The following is a 13,645-nucleotide window of genomic DNA, read 5'->3' as shown; positions in this document are numbered from 1 at the left end:
TTTCTATCCAAGCAAGTACAACAGTTTCATTTTTACATAACTTCTTTTTGCACACGCCCGTCAAATCTGAAATTATGCGGAATTAGTTAATCATAATAAAAATTAGATAATAGTCCGTTTAATCTAAGGATAGCCGAACTCCGTTTCTGTTTATTTTACTGTCGGTATTAACAGCAAACGAACCATTGAAAACCATTGAAAACCAAAGCGTACGTTCTTTTAATGAACGTCGTAATTGTTCAAAATCCCTGTACGCTGCAGGTCTGGACCGAATTGGATGAATGCGAATCCTTTCAAACTTAAACCAACTGCTGTAAACTATTGGTTGCGCTAAAAGGTTATGCGGGAGTAAATAAATAAATGTTATACGTAAACATACACCAAAAAAAAAACCATTGCAACGCCGACTTTTCTAATAGAATAAATTCGTTATCGCGGTTCAATAGGCATTTTTGAAATTGTAGAAGTCAAAAACTGTCCTTAAAATGCATAACAACAAAGGCTTCCGTTCGGCTCGCGGATTAAAACGCCAACGCTTCATTCACTACAATGCACTTTTTGCAATTTATCAGTATAACAGGGCTTCTATATATTCTAGTAGCTATACGAGCTCTAGCCAGTAGTCAACTTTTAATATTTATTTTAAATTATTACAGGCAGACATTACAACAGGGGACCAGCTATCGACTGTCATAAAATAATATAACCTCTAAAGCCAGGGGCACACTATCAACTCTCTGACAATAATACCCGGCTTTTTTAGATTGTGCATTGGGAAGAAGGCTTGTTGATTTTAATAAAAATTCAGTTATTTTGCACGGATTTGAAATAAAATGACGTGAAGTATTGGTCAATTTATTTTTTTCTATCTTATATGTCATTATGACTGAATAAAGATAGATGATCCGTTCCAACTGCCGGACGACGGCGCCCCCATCCCCTGTACATTTAGGTACGTGCTCTGGCTCGTGTTTGCTGCCTGAACGACCGGTTGTTCTAAAGATAACACAGTTAGGCAAAACTTTCGGTTTTCGACGAGTTGCACAAACTTACAATTGCCAAGGCCGAATTCCTTGGCATCGTCTTCTGTAATGTCGCCATACTCCCATATATTCAGATGCTCCTTTTTGGCTTGATCTTGAGCCTGTCTATAATCTTCGAGCTGCCACAAACAAAAATCCAAAATAAAGTGTGATATGGGATCAAAGGACTCACCCCAAAGAAAACCCCACAAGCCCTTAATATTTATGAAACTACCATCACATGCCAAATTTGCACATAGAACAATTACTTAAAGCTAGACGACTATCGGCTATCCATATTTCTAGATGCCACTTAACCTCAAAATTGTGTCAAAAATGTGGAAGAAAGCGATTTCGTTCTTACCAGTATCCTAAAATTAACACGGAGCTATGACTTTTTGAGGATTACTCGAATTATTGGAGTTTTTCACAGAGTAACTCGAATGTCTCCCCAGAAAACTAAGTTAATGAAAGGGACAATTTCAATTTTTCCCATACGTTTAATAGATTGTGGGACCCACACATTTAGTCATATTAGGCAAAAAATAAATTTATTCAAGATTTCAATAAAGAAATGTCGTTTTCACTTGGTCCACTCAAAGTTTCTCCAACAATTTTTTTGTTACAATGTGAGAGTAAAATTTGTTATGGATACGGACGATGCAACAAACTGAAACTTAGTCCCCTGGTCCGTTTATAAATATTTAGTTGTTCCCTATCATTAATACAACTTTGAGGGCAGGTTGGTGGGAATGACCGTTATGTCAGCCTCCGGTCTCTACGATTTTGGTCAATAACTTGCCGGGGATCCATTTGGATAAAAGATACAATAACGCTACTCACCAACTTGTTTTGCCTCCTCGATTTGACCTTGTCGACCATCAGGAAGCCATCGGCGATCAAGCTGCGGAAAATGTCGGACGCCCCCGACGTGTCCTTGTGCAGGGACGCTGCGGGGGGCGCGCCTTGATTCTTGTACTCCAGATTCAGGTAAAGCTTGTCGCTCGTGTCTGCCTTCAGGAATTTGATCGCCAACTCTCGAAACTCTTCGTCTTTCGGTAACGATACGTAGGGCATAACGTATTCGGAAGCGAACGGTTTGTCCGCAGTGTAGGCTGCGGGTAAACTGGCCAATCGTGCGGTTGGCAACACCTCCCGATTACCGTAATCTATATAGTACACGGTGGCTTTACCTCCTTGCACCTAAAGTGATGGGTGACATCGGATTTAGGTGTGACCTCATTTTTTTTTTCGGAAAAATTTTAGATATTTTTTATTCGTTTTCGGCAAACAAAATTATAACAGAAAAATATTAGAGCACGCAAATGAAAAAAAAAAAACATTTTACCGAAAAAGCCAATTTTTTTGTTGCTTTAGTAGAAAAAAATCATTTTTTACTCGAACTAACTGCAATGCTGTAATGATTTGTTAATTTTCCAGATTTTCGTTAACATTCATAATTTTGGTTAATTCTCATTTTATTCTTGGTGCATCTCATTTTTTATAATTTTCTTGGTTTTTATTGTCTTCTTTTTTTTATACTTTTGTCTGTTTTACAAAATCGTGGGGAAAATATTCATACACAAATTCATACAATAAGTATTTAGTAACGAGACCTTTCAGGTTCACTTTAAAAAAATACTTAAGTTAATTAGTTATTTCGTCAAACTACAACATATAAAAGTTCTATTACGTCGTTTTTACTTGATATAATATTTTTAAAATGTGCAACCAAACCAAAACTAACTTAAGAGAAGAACAAATAATTTAACAAGTTTTACAAGTGGAATTTTGTGTTTTATTGGAAAATTGCATGCCCAACTTTTTAATTTAATGTTTTCTTTCAATAGATTTCCAACTTAAAAATTTGTAGCAATTTTTATCTTAAAAAAAGTGTAACAACACACCAAATACATTCTTTAGTCTAAGATATTAGTAGATCTATTATTTTATATTCTGAAAAATTGTGAAGAATTTAAAACCGTTTCCTTCCCAAAATATGAAGACTATGCCTCCTGCAACTTAAGATGTCTGTACTTTGCGAAATTCCTATGATAGTTGCAAGTTGCACACAGCGAAATTTGACATTAATTTTACCAATTTAGGTTAAATGAAAATATTAAAAAACAACAAATAATATTAAAAAACCAGTTATAAAATTTGGTGTTTTCGTTAATTTTGGTAATAAAATTCGGTGCTTGATTTTAGTGTTTTCTTCGATAACAAACAATAGATGTACTCTTGTACTCTGTCTAAATTCGTAACCATCTTCCACAGCTGGTTCTTACAATAACACCTAAAAAGGTTCCAAAATCACCAGCTCACCTTTTCCACTTTCACCCTGTACCACTGGTTATCGACGCTGTACTGGGCCGCGCACAAGTCTCCTTTGCGGGGATTGAAAGCGCCCGACAACGGCGGATTCGCCTCGAACTCTTGCCTCAGCTTCGCGCACAACGAGTCCAGCTTCGGACCGTCGGCGAACCGCTGCACGAAGAACCCACCTTCCGGCGTGATCTCCGTCACGACCACCTCCTCGAAGTTCACCTTCCGTTCGACGTTCACCCGCTCCTCCTCTACCTTTTCTTTAACCTCTTCCTCGACGTGGTTCTTCCACCGTCGCAGCTTTTGCGCTTTCGCGCTCTCCTCCGCCTGTTTCAGTTGGGACGCGTACGCGGACTTTTCGCCGGTAAAGTGGACGCTCGCGAAACCCTCCTTAACCAGCGAGACCGACAAATTGACATTGTCGATCCACAACCAGCCGATAAAGTTGCCCGCTTTGTCGTGCGTGTCTACCTGGATAGACACCTCGCGTTGCAAGCACCGTTCTTTCGAATATTGCAACGCTTCGTCCCCAAACTCTTCGCCTTCGGAGGCAGGAAGCGTCCCGGTGGCTGGCCGACTGGCTCTAGGGCAGTTTATGCCGCCTACGACGACGACCAAGTATAGGGAAAACGAAAAGTGGGGGGCATTTTAAGTGTACAAATTGGGCCAACACGCTTTTAATCATAGCAGACTACAAGATCGTAAAAAAACCTTAGACACCCAGTAACGAGCAAGGCAGAGATCGTGCGTCGATTGGCGACCCCCGACTAAAACATTGGGTGTTATTTGTCGTGTTTACCTATAGTGTGGTGAAAATTTACTGCTCAAGTAAAAATTCTTATGGGAATATAGCAGGAACGCTATGTATGGTAGAAATACCTGATGATTTTAACTTCCAGATATGCCTTGAATACGATGTACAGTGCATTCAATTTATCTTAATAACATTTTAATTGGCTGTAACTTTTTTGTTTTTAGATATCAAGGTAAACAAAAAAAAACAAAATGTAGGGTTAGTAGGCAAGTTTTTTTCCAAGTGACGTATAAAACAAAACGCTATCAATTTTCTGACATATAAGCCTACATCATATTTTTTTACATGGAATACCCTGTATATTATATAAGTGTTCAATAGAATATCTTATTCCGATTACAATACATTTTAGTCCACTCGTTTTTGACGAATCGGTAAAAATTTGAAATTTTTATATAATTTCAAAGGGTGCCCTAACTAACTGCAACCACAATAATTATTTACAAAATAAAGTAGAACAAAAACACTAAAAATTACAAGACACACTATATTTCTTTAACTGTTCTAAATACTGCTGTATGTGGCCACCATTTTCCTAAGCACATTTCTCATACACTCCAATTTTATGATGTCTTGCATTTAGTAACCTTTCCGGATTATCTCTCAAGTGATTGATTGCCTCTGAAATCATTTGCCGAAGTTCCACAACATTATTAGAAACAGTTCTGTGCACTTGATTTTTTATTTGTCCCCAAAAGAAAACATCCATTAAAGTTAACTCGGGGCTGGTCAATCCATGGTTCCGCCATTCCCTATCCAACCCCCGGGATATTCAATGTTAAGAAAATTTTTAACTTGCACAACAAGATATTGGATCCAAAATATGCCCATCTATGACACCACACCATATACTAATTGAGTTTTTGTCTAGGATTATTTAAAGACCAATATCACGTATTTTGCCTATTACAACCCCTTTCTTGTAATGAACGAACTTTCATAAGTTCATAAAATGTTTTTTAAAAATTATTAGTCTCATTTTCATATTTATATTCTTTCAAAACTGAGGGGATCGATCCCTGAGAAATACCTGTCACTTCGTATACTCTAGTAATAGAGGAAACTGGATGTGTTTTAAGAATCCTAATATGTTTGGCTTATTTTCTTCATTTTAAAACATTATGATTCCGGTATTACCTTTTTAGCACTTAATAGGAGGAGCTCGGTGCTATGGACAAACTCTAATATACAGACGACGAGCTGCGGTTGTACTTTTATTATTCAGAAAGTATACTTAAAGCATATCACTCCTTTCACGGATCACACATTCGCGATAAACCATTTTAACAATAATGACTTGGACAATAATTCAGTTTACTAATATGTTAAACATAAACATATTTTTATTTTTCAGTCAGAACACTTTTTGAAATTATATAAAAATTTCCTATTTTTGACCATTTGTCAAAAACGAATGGACTAAAATATAAAGTGTGTGGCATCATTGTAATCGGAATAAAATATTCTATTAAACGCGTATATAATATGCAGGGTCTTCCATTTAAAAATATGATGTAGGCTTATATCTCAGAAAATTGATAGGTTTGTTTTATACGTCACTGGGAAAAAAAATTGACTACTAACAATATATTTTGTTTTCTTGTTTACCTTGATATCTCTAGAAACAAAAAAGTTACAGCCAATTAAAATGTTAAGATAAATTGAACGTACAGTACAGCGAGTGTTTGCAAAGAGATGTAGGAGAAGTTATGGTAAATGTATAGCGAAAAATGTTGTTTGTTCCGCACATTTTACAGAGAAAGATTGTGAATGAAATTTATTGAACGGAAGTCTTTAATTAAATTAATTAATTAATTAAAATCAGTCAACCAAAAGAAGCTCTAAAATAACACAAGTTAATAAACATTTTCAAGAAAAGAATTAGGAGCAACAAATGTTTTTTGCAGCAAAGTTTATTTATAAGGATTAAGATTTTAAACGAAAATTCGGAGAAAACAATAAATAACCTATAAAAAGAGACTCCATAGAGGAGCAAGAAAATTTGTGATTATGATAAATATTGTGTGTCAAAACAAATGCGAAAAACTTAATGGGCGATTCCTTATTTAAAAAAAAGGCTAGTTCGTTATATAAACGTTGGATTAAAAGCCAATCATTAGGGAGACATCGAGGAAAATAACGTTTTTATTTTTTATAATAAAAAGGAAAACAGAACAACGGAAATATGCTGCATGCTTTTAATTCTTTTTTTTAATGAGTGCAGGGGATTGAATTAGAATACCTCTAGTACTCCTTTTATTTAAATTTAAGAAAAAACCTATGCAATGACATAAAAATATATTTTTTTGTCATTATATAGAAGCTTTTGCATACTGCAATATTTTGATAACACTGTGTCCAAACAAAACAAGCAAAATCTACAGCAATTCCCAGCAAAGCAATGCTTTACAATTTATTTTTCAATTTGGAAAGACATATTATGAAAAAATTGCAGGAGGAAAAACAGATTCTAACGGTTATATAACAAACTGCCCTTTATTTTAAACAAAGAATCACTCACTTAAGTCACTTAATAAGCAAAAATGTTTTTTTTTTAAGATTTATTTATATTTTTTGAATACTTTGCAAATAAAATATTCATATAGAATGTACATTTTAGTTAGATAAAATTTGTAACTATGAACTAATATTTTGTATCTTAAAGTACTGGCGAGCAAAATCAATACCATATTTTTTTTGTTCAAAAAACTTTATAGCTTTTTGTATTCATTTAATTTCAAATTAATTTATTTGGAAGCAATAACATGAACCTAAAATAGGCCGCAAAACTGCGCATTAACATATTAAATGTGTAATTATTACTTTAGATATTACAAAACCTGGGTCAAAAATTAAATCACTCCCTGGTAGTTGAAGGGACTGAGGTGAGGTGTTTACGCCGACCACCCACTCAGTTTGCCATTTGCTAGTGACTTTTTCTTTTAACAAAAGTTAGGTACATATTTTTGACATATTACAAAATATGACCCATTAAAATTGTAAAAAAAATTCCAAAAAGCATCGCCCATTGGCACTAGACATTATTAAGTAAATAGCAGCATTTTAAGACCTCTTTACTTAAACGTATAGGGTAATAACTAACTATAATGACTGCAAAATCTTGGTAGATTTAACAGCAAAAAACCTCAACGCGTAAAATTTTAGGACCGTGAAAGTATAACAACGCATTTGTGCGGCTGTGAGACTCGCATTTTAAAATTATTGCAGCTCGAATTTAGCTATTAGACGAGAGAACCATTGTCACAAAACAAAACAAAACTATGGACCAATTTTTTTATGCATATTTCATTGGTCCGTATACACATTAAACCCAACGGCTAAGAATGCTTAAGCACAGAACAAGAATATTTTCTGCTATTTTTAATACTAAAATTTACATTTAACGACTAGAATGCCACAGATTGTTACTATCAACTTATTTATGGAGGGGGCATCGTCTTACCTAACAAAAATGTACAGAGGCTGTTGGACTTTGGAATGTACAGTCTGAATCGCGATCCGCTGGCCACAAACTCAACGATGGCGTCCAAGCGTTGAGCGCGCTGGAACGTGGCGAGCTCCAGTTTAGCCCTGGCGGCGTCCTGTGTGTTGGAAAATAATCATACCGTTAAGTTAGTTAACTTTTATTAAAATTTAAACGGAATTTAACTATCCAGGGTACTGCAGGGCCTGAATAATTTTCCATAGATAAATAAGAAATAATAAAATATTTTGACCTCATACTGACGAGAAAATTTGGATACAATGTCATTTCCATAGTGAACACAAAAAAAGTGCAAATGTAAAAACTAAATGTTAATTTATAGGAAACACGGAAGCAAACGCAAATAATTTATAAAACCATTACTAATATTCTTTTTCAGCTTGGCCTGTGCACATCCTGTAAATTCGTAAAAAAAGACCGTTGTATTCCCCCAATATCAAAAAAAGAAGAAGAAAAATCAAAAGGAATCTGTCATCTTTCTTTACCAAGATTTCCTAAAGAAGAAGTTTGGGTTCCATGTTGGCAGCGCTGCCTCAAAATTGCCTGTGAAAATTACGCCTAACTGTGACAAATCGGTTTGTAACTCTTATCCTCATCCTCATAGATCGCGCGCGGAAAATCAGTTGTGTTATTATAGTTTTTTAGTTAATTCTTGATGGTAAGATTTTAAACATATGTTTTGAATAACAATTAGGAACTTACGATCTCTGTGACTCTCAAAGGGGCGCTATCTTTTTTAGAATGCAAACCGAGCTGAGACTTCTCAGCTTTCGACTCGGCCTTGACAAGCTCGTCATATCGACAGCTCCTTTGGTCGTCGTCTTGCCTGTACCTCACGACTGTCGCGAGTCCTTTCGAGACAAGCGCCTCCGCAACGTTCCTGCAAACACCCTCAAAAATACAACAATAGTTCCTTTTAATTGCTTTACTTACTTGCTGTTGGACAGTACAGTTGCACAAACTTTTTCTGGGAACCCATCCCTGGCTCCTTGGATGTAATCAACGATCACCTGCACTTTCTTCCCGATTAATTTCTTCCTGAGGTATTCTCGAGCCTCGAACATCCATGGGATGTCGTACAGTGGTCGAAAACCTTTTGGTCGTGGCAGCGGTTTTCCCTCATCGTCATTTGCTTTTCCCGTTTCTCTGGGTGGTCTGATACTCGCTAGGAATATCTTTTTGGATGTGCCATTCGCCAGTTTGACTTGCAGAGCATCGCCGTTTATCACTTCCACCACCGTCGCGGTAAACTCTTTCTCTTTGCCAGTTATCTGGGGCGCGCTCGACTGCCAACCTAATCGGGTTAGTTTTACTTACTGACTGTTCTTTCAACGGATTTAATTATAGGAATTACCTTTCCATAGTCTTTTCTGTTCATTCTTTGCCTGACGTTCTGCTGCTCTCAATTTCTTCACCACATCAGACGGAAGCGGCGTCAAAGACCAGTCCACACACTTGGCAAAGCCCTCTCTGACAAGGTTTTCCGCGATGTTTCCTAAAAAATCCCCAGGGGTTTGTTATTTCAATATATATTCCAATATAAGTTCCAAAATGTTAATATCAAAGAATGAATGACATGTCTGTAAGTATGGAATATTTTTTATTTTACCTAAAGAAGGAAGGAATTGATTATTTTTGAAAACACTTGGAAAGAAACTGCCGCAAAGGCTGAAAAATTACTAAGTCTGGTAAAAAAATGGCAAGATTATAGCCCGTTGTCATTTAATTTAGACAAAAACCCAATTCATTAATTATTCCATGACCAAAGCTGGCTCTCCAGACTTGCAAGGAATTAAAATTCATAATTTTGACTGTGGCTATGACACGAATTGTAAATGCGATCTTTACATAAATTCCACAACGTCTATTATATCACTGTAAAAATGCGCAAGTTATTCTATAAATTTTTTATATTACCTCAAAATTGGTCAAAGAGTTCCCTTATTAGGATACATAAATCTTTAGTAAAATCAAATTTATCTTATGGTGTATGTGTTTAGGGTGCTGTAGCCTATAAGACTCTTCAATCGCTAGCAATTGGCCAGAAGCGTGTTTTGAAAATAATATTATTTAAAAACAAATTATATCCTAAATTGTTTACTGAAGCGCAAGCACTCAGTACCAATTCAGGCACAAATTTCTCAAATTTATTGTGAATTGGAATTTTTTTTAAGGTATTATCTAATTGCTAAAATAAATTGCTTTTATGATTAATACATGATATACGGGGCAAGATCATTGAGACAGACAACCCAAACCAATAAAGAGAAAAAAGAACAGATGAAATGATTGACCAAAAAGACTTTAGATTAAAATGCGAAAAGAAAAAAAATGCACAAACGGTCATCAACAGACATTGATACAACATTGAGAGTGGTAAAAAATATAATGTTACGAGTGCTCAAGAGATAGAATGGTGGGAGGGTAACTATACAAAAGCTTTCAGACTTCCGACAAGGCATAGAGACTAATAAGAAAATACCTTTTGGATGCAATATACTTCCAACCACGTTATTGTTGGTGTTGTTGACAGAATGCAAGACGATTTTGACGTCGCGTTGCAGCAATCGCACTTCAACATAGTAACGAGCCTCTTCCGCATATTCCACTTTCTGGTTGGGATCAGGCCTGCCCTGCCCGTCTAATTTAAAACCGGGACACTGAAATACAACCAGAATTTAGATAACGGCCACATGACAAAGTGTTAAAGGTTAACCCACCCTTATTCCAGCCACCATCACCGTTATATAATAGAAGTCCGGTAATAGGAAGGCCCTGATCGTGGACCCGTCGCGGACGTGTTCGATGATGGCGTCGAACTGTTTATTTTCGTTTTTCTCCACAAACGCCCTCATGTTGTCGATGCTCCATTTGACATCCCGCACGTGCTCCGATGACGGATTGTTGCCCCATTTTCCTTTTCCCGCCGATTTCGCCGCGTCCTCTAATTGTTGCAGACGGGTCAATTCGGGGGTCGGTTTCACCCCTTCTCGGCGCACTGAAGCCAGGCCTTCCGATACCAACGATTCCGTTATGTTTTCGGCACTGTTAATATCTAGAAGATAATCCCAAAAAAATGAGACTACTATTAAACACTAAAATAAAAAACTAATTAAAATTAAGCAAAAATATTGAAATGTTAGTCTAGGGTAGAACAATTGTTTTTTTTGAGGATATAAAAGAAAAATTAAAAAAGAAGGTAGGAGGAAAGAATAAATTGCATAATACAGTGTTTTAAATAATGTGCACTAAAGGTATCAGCTTTAGAAGTTTGTTCTTGAATAGATATTGTTTCTTTTTCTATGAAATGTAAACCTTGGTAAGGTATTGACCAGTCAAAATATTGTTATTATTAATTAATATGAAATAATTTTTGTTTGACAGAATTATATACCCTTTCCCAAGTAAATTGTCCCATATTCTCTGTTGGTGTTTGACGATTTTTCCAAGATGAACAGGATCTCCTCGCCAATGAGTTTCTTCCGAAGGAACTCTCTGGCCTCCCAGGCCCATGGTTCGTCTTTAGTTTCGGTCCTGAAAGTGTTCCAAACTTGCACACCCAGAGCGTCATAGCATCACTCTAGACTTACCCTGTAGCGTTTGCGTCCCCGGGTCGTCTCGCTAACTTGGGGGCGGTCACGCCGGAGAAGTTGATCTGTTTTTCGGGCGGCGGGGCACCCACCGAGGCCCTAATTATAACGGAATCCCCAGAGAGGATCTGGAACGCAACGCGGACGAAATTAGGTTAGCTCACATAATTTTCGACAAATCGTTAGTTAAGCCGGTCGCAACGGTGCAGTTGGATTTGACCGTACATTGCGTGCGACGAGATTAAAGACCGCGGGGCGATTAAATCTGAGAAAGGTAGGTTCCATATGTGGGGTGCCAACACGGCATATCCTCGCATAGGCCCTCAAATTTGCGACAAACGCACAAAGGATGTTTCAGCTTTGAGGTAGAGGGTGTTCCGGATTGCGAAACCACGGCACTAATAACTCACTAACCTGCTTAACGATTGCACGTTTGGGGACCGGAGGTTGCTGCGGTGTCGTCATCGTATAGCCATTAACTTGAGAGAGTGTTTTCGTCCGAAAGAGAACTGTCGAAATCAGCGCGACGTTAAATAAAGACAGCACTAATCAATGTCACGTTCGTAACGTTTTCGAATGAGCGACGTCTCCGTCGTGGCCGCGGGATTAGATAGAGACGAAGCACGGGAATTCCTACCTACCTGAAATCGGAACAAGCCGAGAGCGAGCGAGACGGGTAGGCGGCACGTCATCTGCCCGGTGGCAGTCACGTGACCCTCAGCAAGTGAAAGAGGTGTCGATGAGTATCGTCTGTGGACTACGGATTATTCTGGGCACAGACCACTAGTATTCTGTGCTACGGGCTTAAACCACAGAAGAATACTAACAAAAAGAGAAAGATAGGTGGATGTATCTCTCTCTCTTCAGTCGTTGTCCGTTTTCGGACGTCGTGACTCGTTCATGGATGTTGTGTAGTGACCCTTCGCCAAGCTTCTCTGTCCTCCACAGTACGCATCACTTGTGAGACCGACATTTGTGTGAGCTCCTTTATTTGATCTATATATCTCACTGGTGACCTTCCTCTTGCCCTTTTTCCATCAACCTTCCCCTGTATCATGAGTTTTTCCATACCGTCCTTTCGTATTACATGACCGAAGAATTTAAGCATACGTCGTTGTATTGTTGGTAATAATCTCTCATTTTCCCGTACTTTTAGTTCTCTTAAGATGGATGCGTTGGTGCGGTATGCTGTCCAGGGTATTCTCAGCATTCTTCGGTAGCATATCATTTCAAACGCCTCAATTCTTCTTCGAGATGCAGCATTTATGGTCCAGGATTCCGAGCCATACTCTGCAATGGGGAACACTAAAGATTTCACAAGTCTTGTTTTAGTTTCCTTGCGGATACGGTGGTCTTTCCAGATTTTAACCAGCCTTCCCAAAGCCTCCTTTGCCATCCCAATTCTTCTTTTAATCTCTTGTTCTGAACCACCTCTATTTGTTATCTTCGTGCCCAGATAAATAACCTCTTCTTTAACTTCTATGTCATGGATTTGCTGCAGTGGTAAAGGAATTGTTCCTGCCCGGTCTATTATCATCAGGTGGCATTTAGATCTATTTAGTCGCAGTCCGCACTCCAGGCTTACTTGCTCGATTCGTTGTAATAGTACACACATTTCTTGTTCGGTTTTAGCCACTGCGATAGTGTCGTCTGCGTATCGAAGGTTTGATATCTTTTTCCCTCCAATAGATACGCCACCCTTCCAGTTCCCCAACGCCTTCCTCATTATCCATTCTCCATAAATGTTGAAGAGTATGGGGGAGAGAATACATCCCTGCCTTACGCCTTTTCCAACTCTAAAATTTCCTGAGTATACTGCGCAAGAAATTACTATCATCATTGTTGGTCCGTCTACTGGATAAATGAATAGCCCTTCAAGTACTGTTTGATTGTGCACGACATTGGATTAATTCTCAAGTGTTATACTTAAAGCTTATTTCTGCCAAAGTATCTTATTTATCCGAAGTCTGCCTTGTTTTTGTGTATAATGGAGCTGATGGCTAAATCAATGTACAGCTTCCTAAAAGAATTTGCTTTACACTTATAGTGCTGCTTTTTAATGCGGTTGTATATCTTCGCATCGCTTGGGCAACTGATATTCTTTCAGTGGAGAAAAAGAAAGAATCTTGACGGTATTCAGCAATGGGCGAGTGTCTCTTATAGACTTGCGCAACGTTACGTAAAATGTAAAGAAATGCATGTAGATATTCCAAATTTGGTCAGTTGCCCCCTTTATATCCGATAGACACGTAGTTTAAAAACGTCTAAAATTTACTGAAAACATTCGATCCCATAATTGGTTATTTTAAAGTAGAGTGGAAAAATGTATTTAGCACGCATATGATAACTGAAGGTCTAGGGCGCAATTTCCTTCTTTTAAGACACCCAA

General features: G+C 37.6%; 1 protein-coding gene across 1 annotated transcript; it reads right to left on the bottom strand.

Annotated features, from left to right (window-relative positions):
• Window positions 1-839: 839 nt before the first annotated feature.
• Window positions 840-11,765, bottom strand: LOC132697758 (staphylococcal nuclease domain-containing protein 1). Its single transcript, XM_060663371.1, has 13 exons — window positions 11,671-11,765; window positions 11,257-11,384; window positions 11,061-11,200; window positions 10,387-10,721; window positions 10,149-10,326; window positions 9,021-9,161; window positions 8,600-8,960; window positions 8,369-8,546; window positions 7,625-7,763; window positions 3,348-3,949; window positions 1,866-2,225; window positions 1,054-1,162; window positions 840-996 (listed from the first exon to the last, which is right to left on the bottom strand). Coding segments are annotated over exons 1-13 (2,724 nt in total). The 5' UTR covers window positions 11,722-11,765; the 3' UTR covers window positions 840-994.
• Window positions 11,766-13,645: the final 1,880 nt, after the last annotated feature.

Source organism: Cylas formicarius, unplaced genomic scaffold, assembly GCF_029955315.1.
Source record: "Cylas formicarius isolate icCylForm1 unplaced genomic scaffold, icCylForm1.1 PGA_scaffold_2__14_contigs__length_35257938, whole genome shotgun sequence".
NCBI lineage: Eukaryota > Metazoa > Arthropoda > Insecta > Coleoptera > Brentidae > Cylas > Cylas formicarius.
Note: the sequence above shows the minus strand (reverse complement) of the source record. Positions and strands in the feature narration are given on the sequence as shown.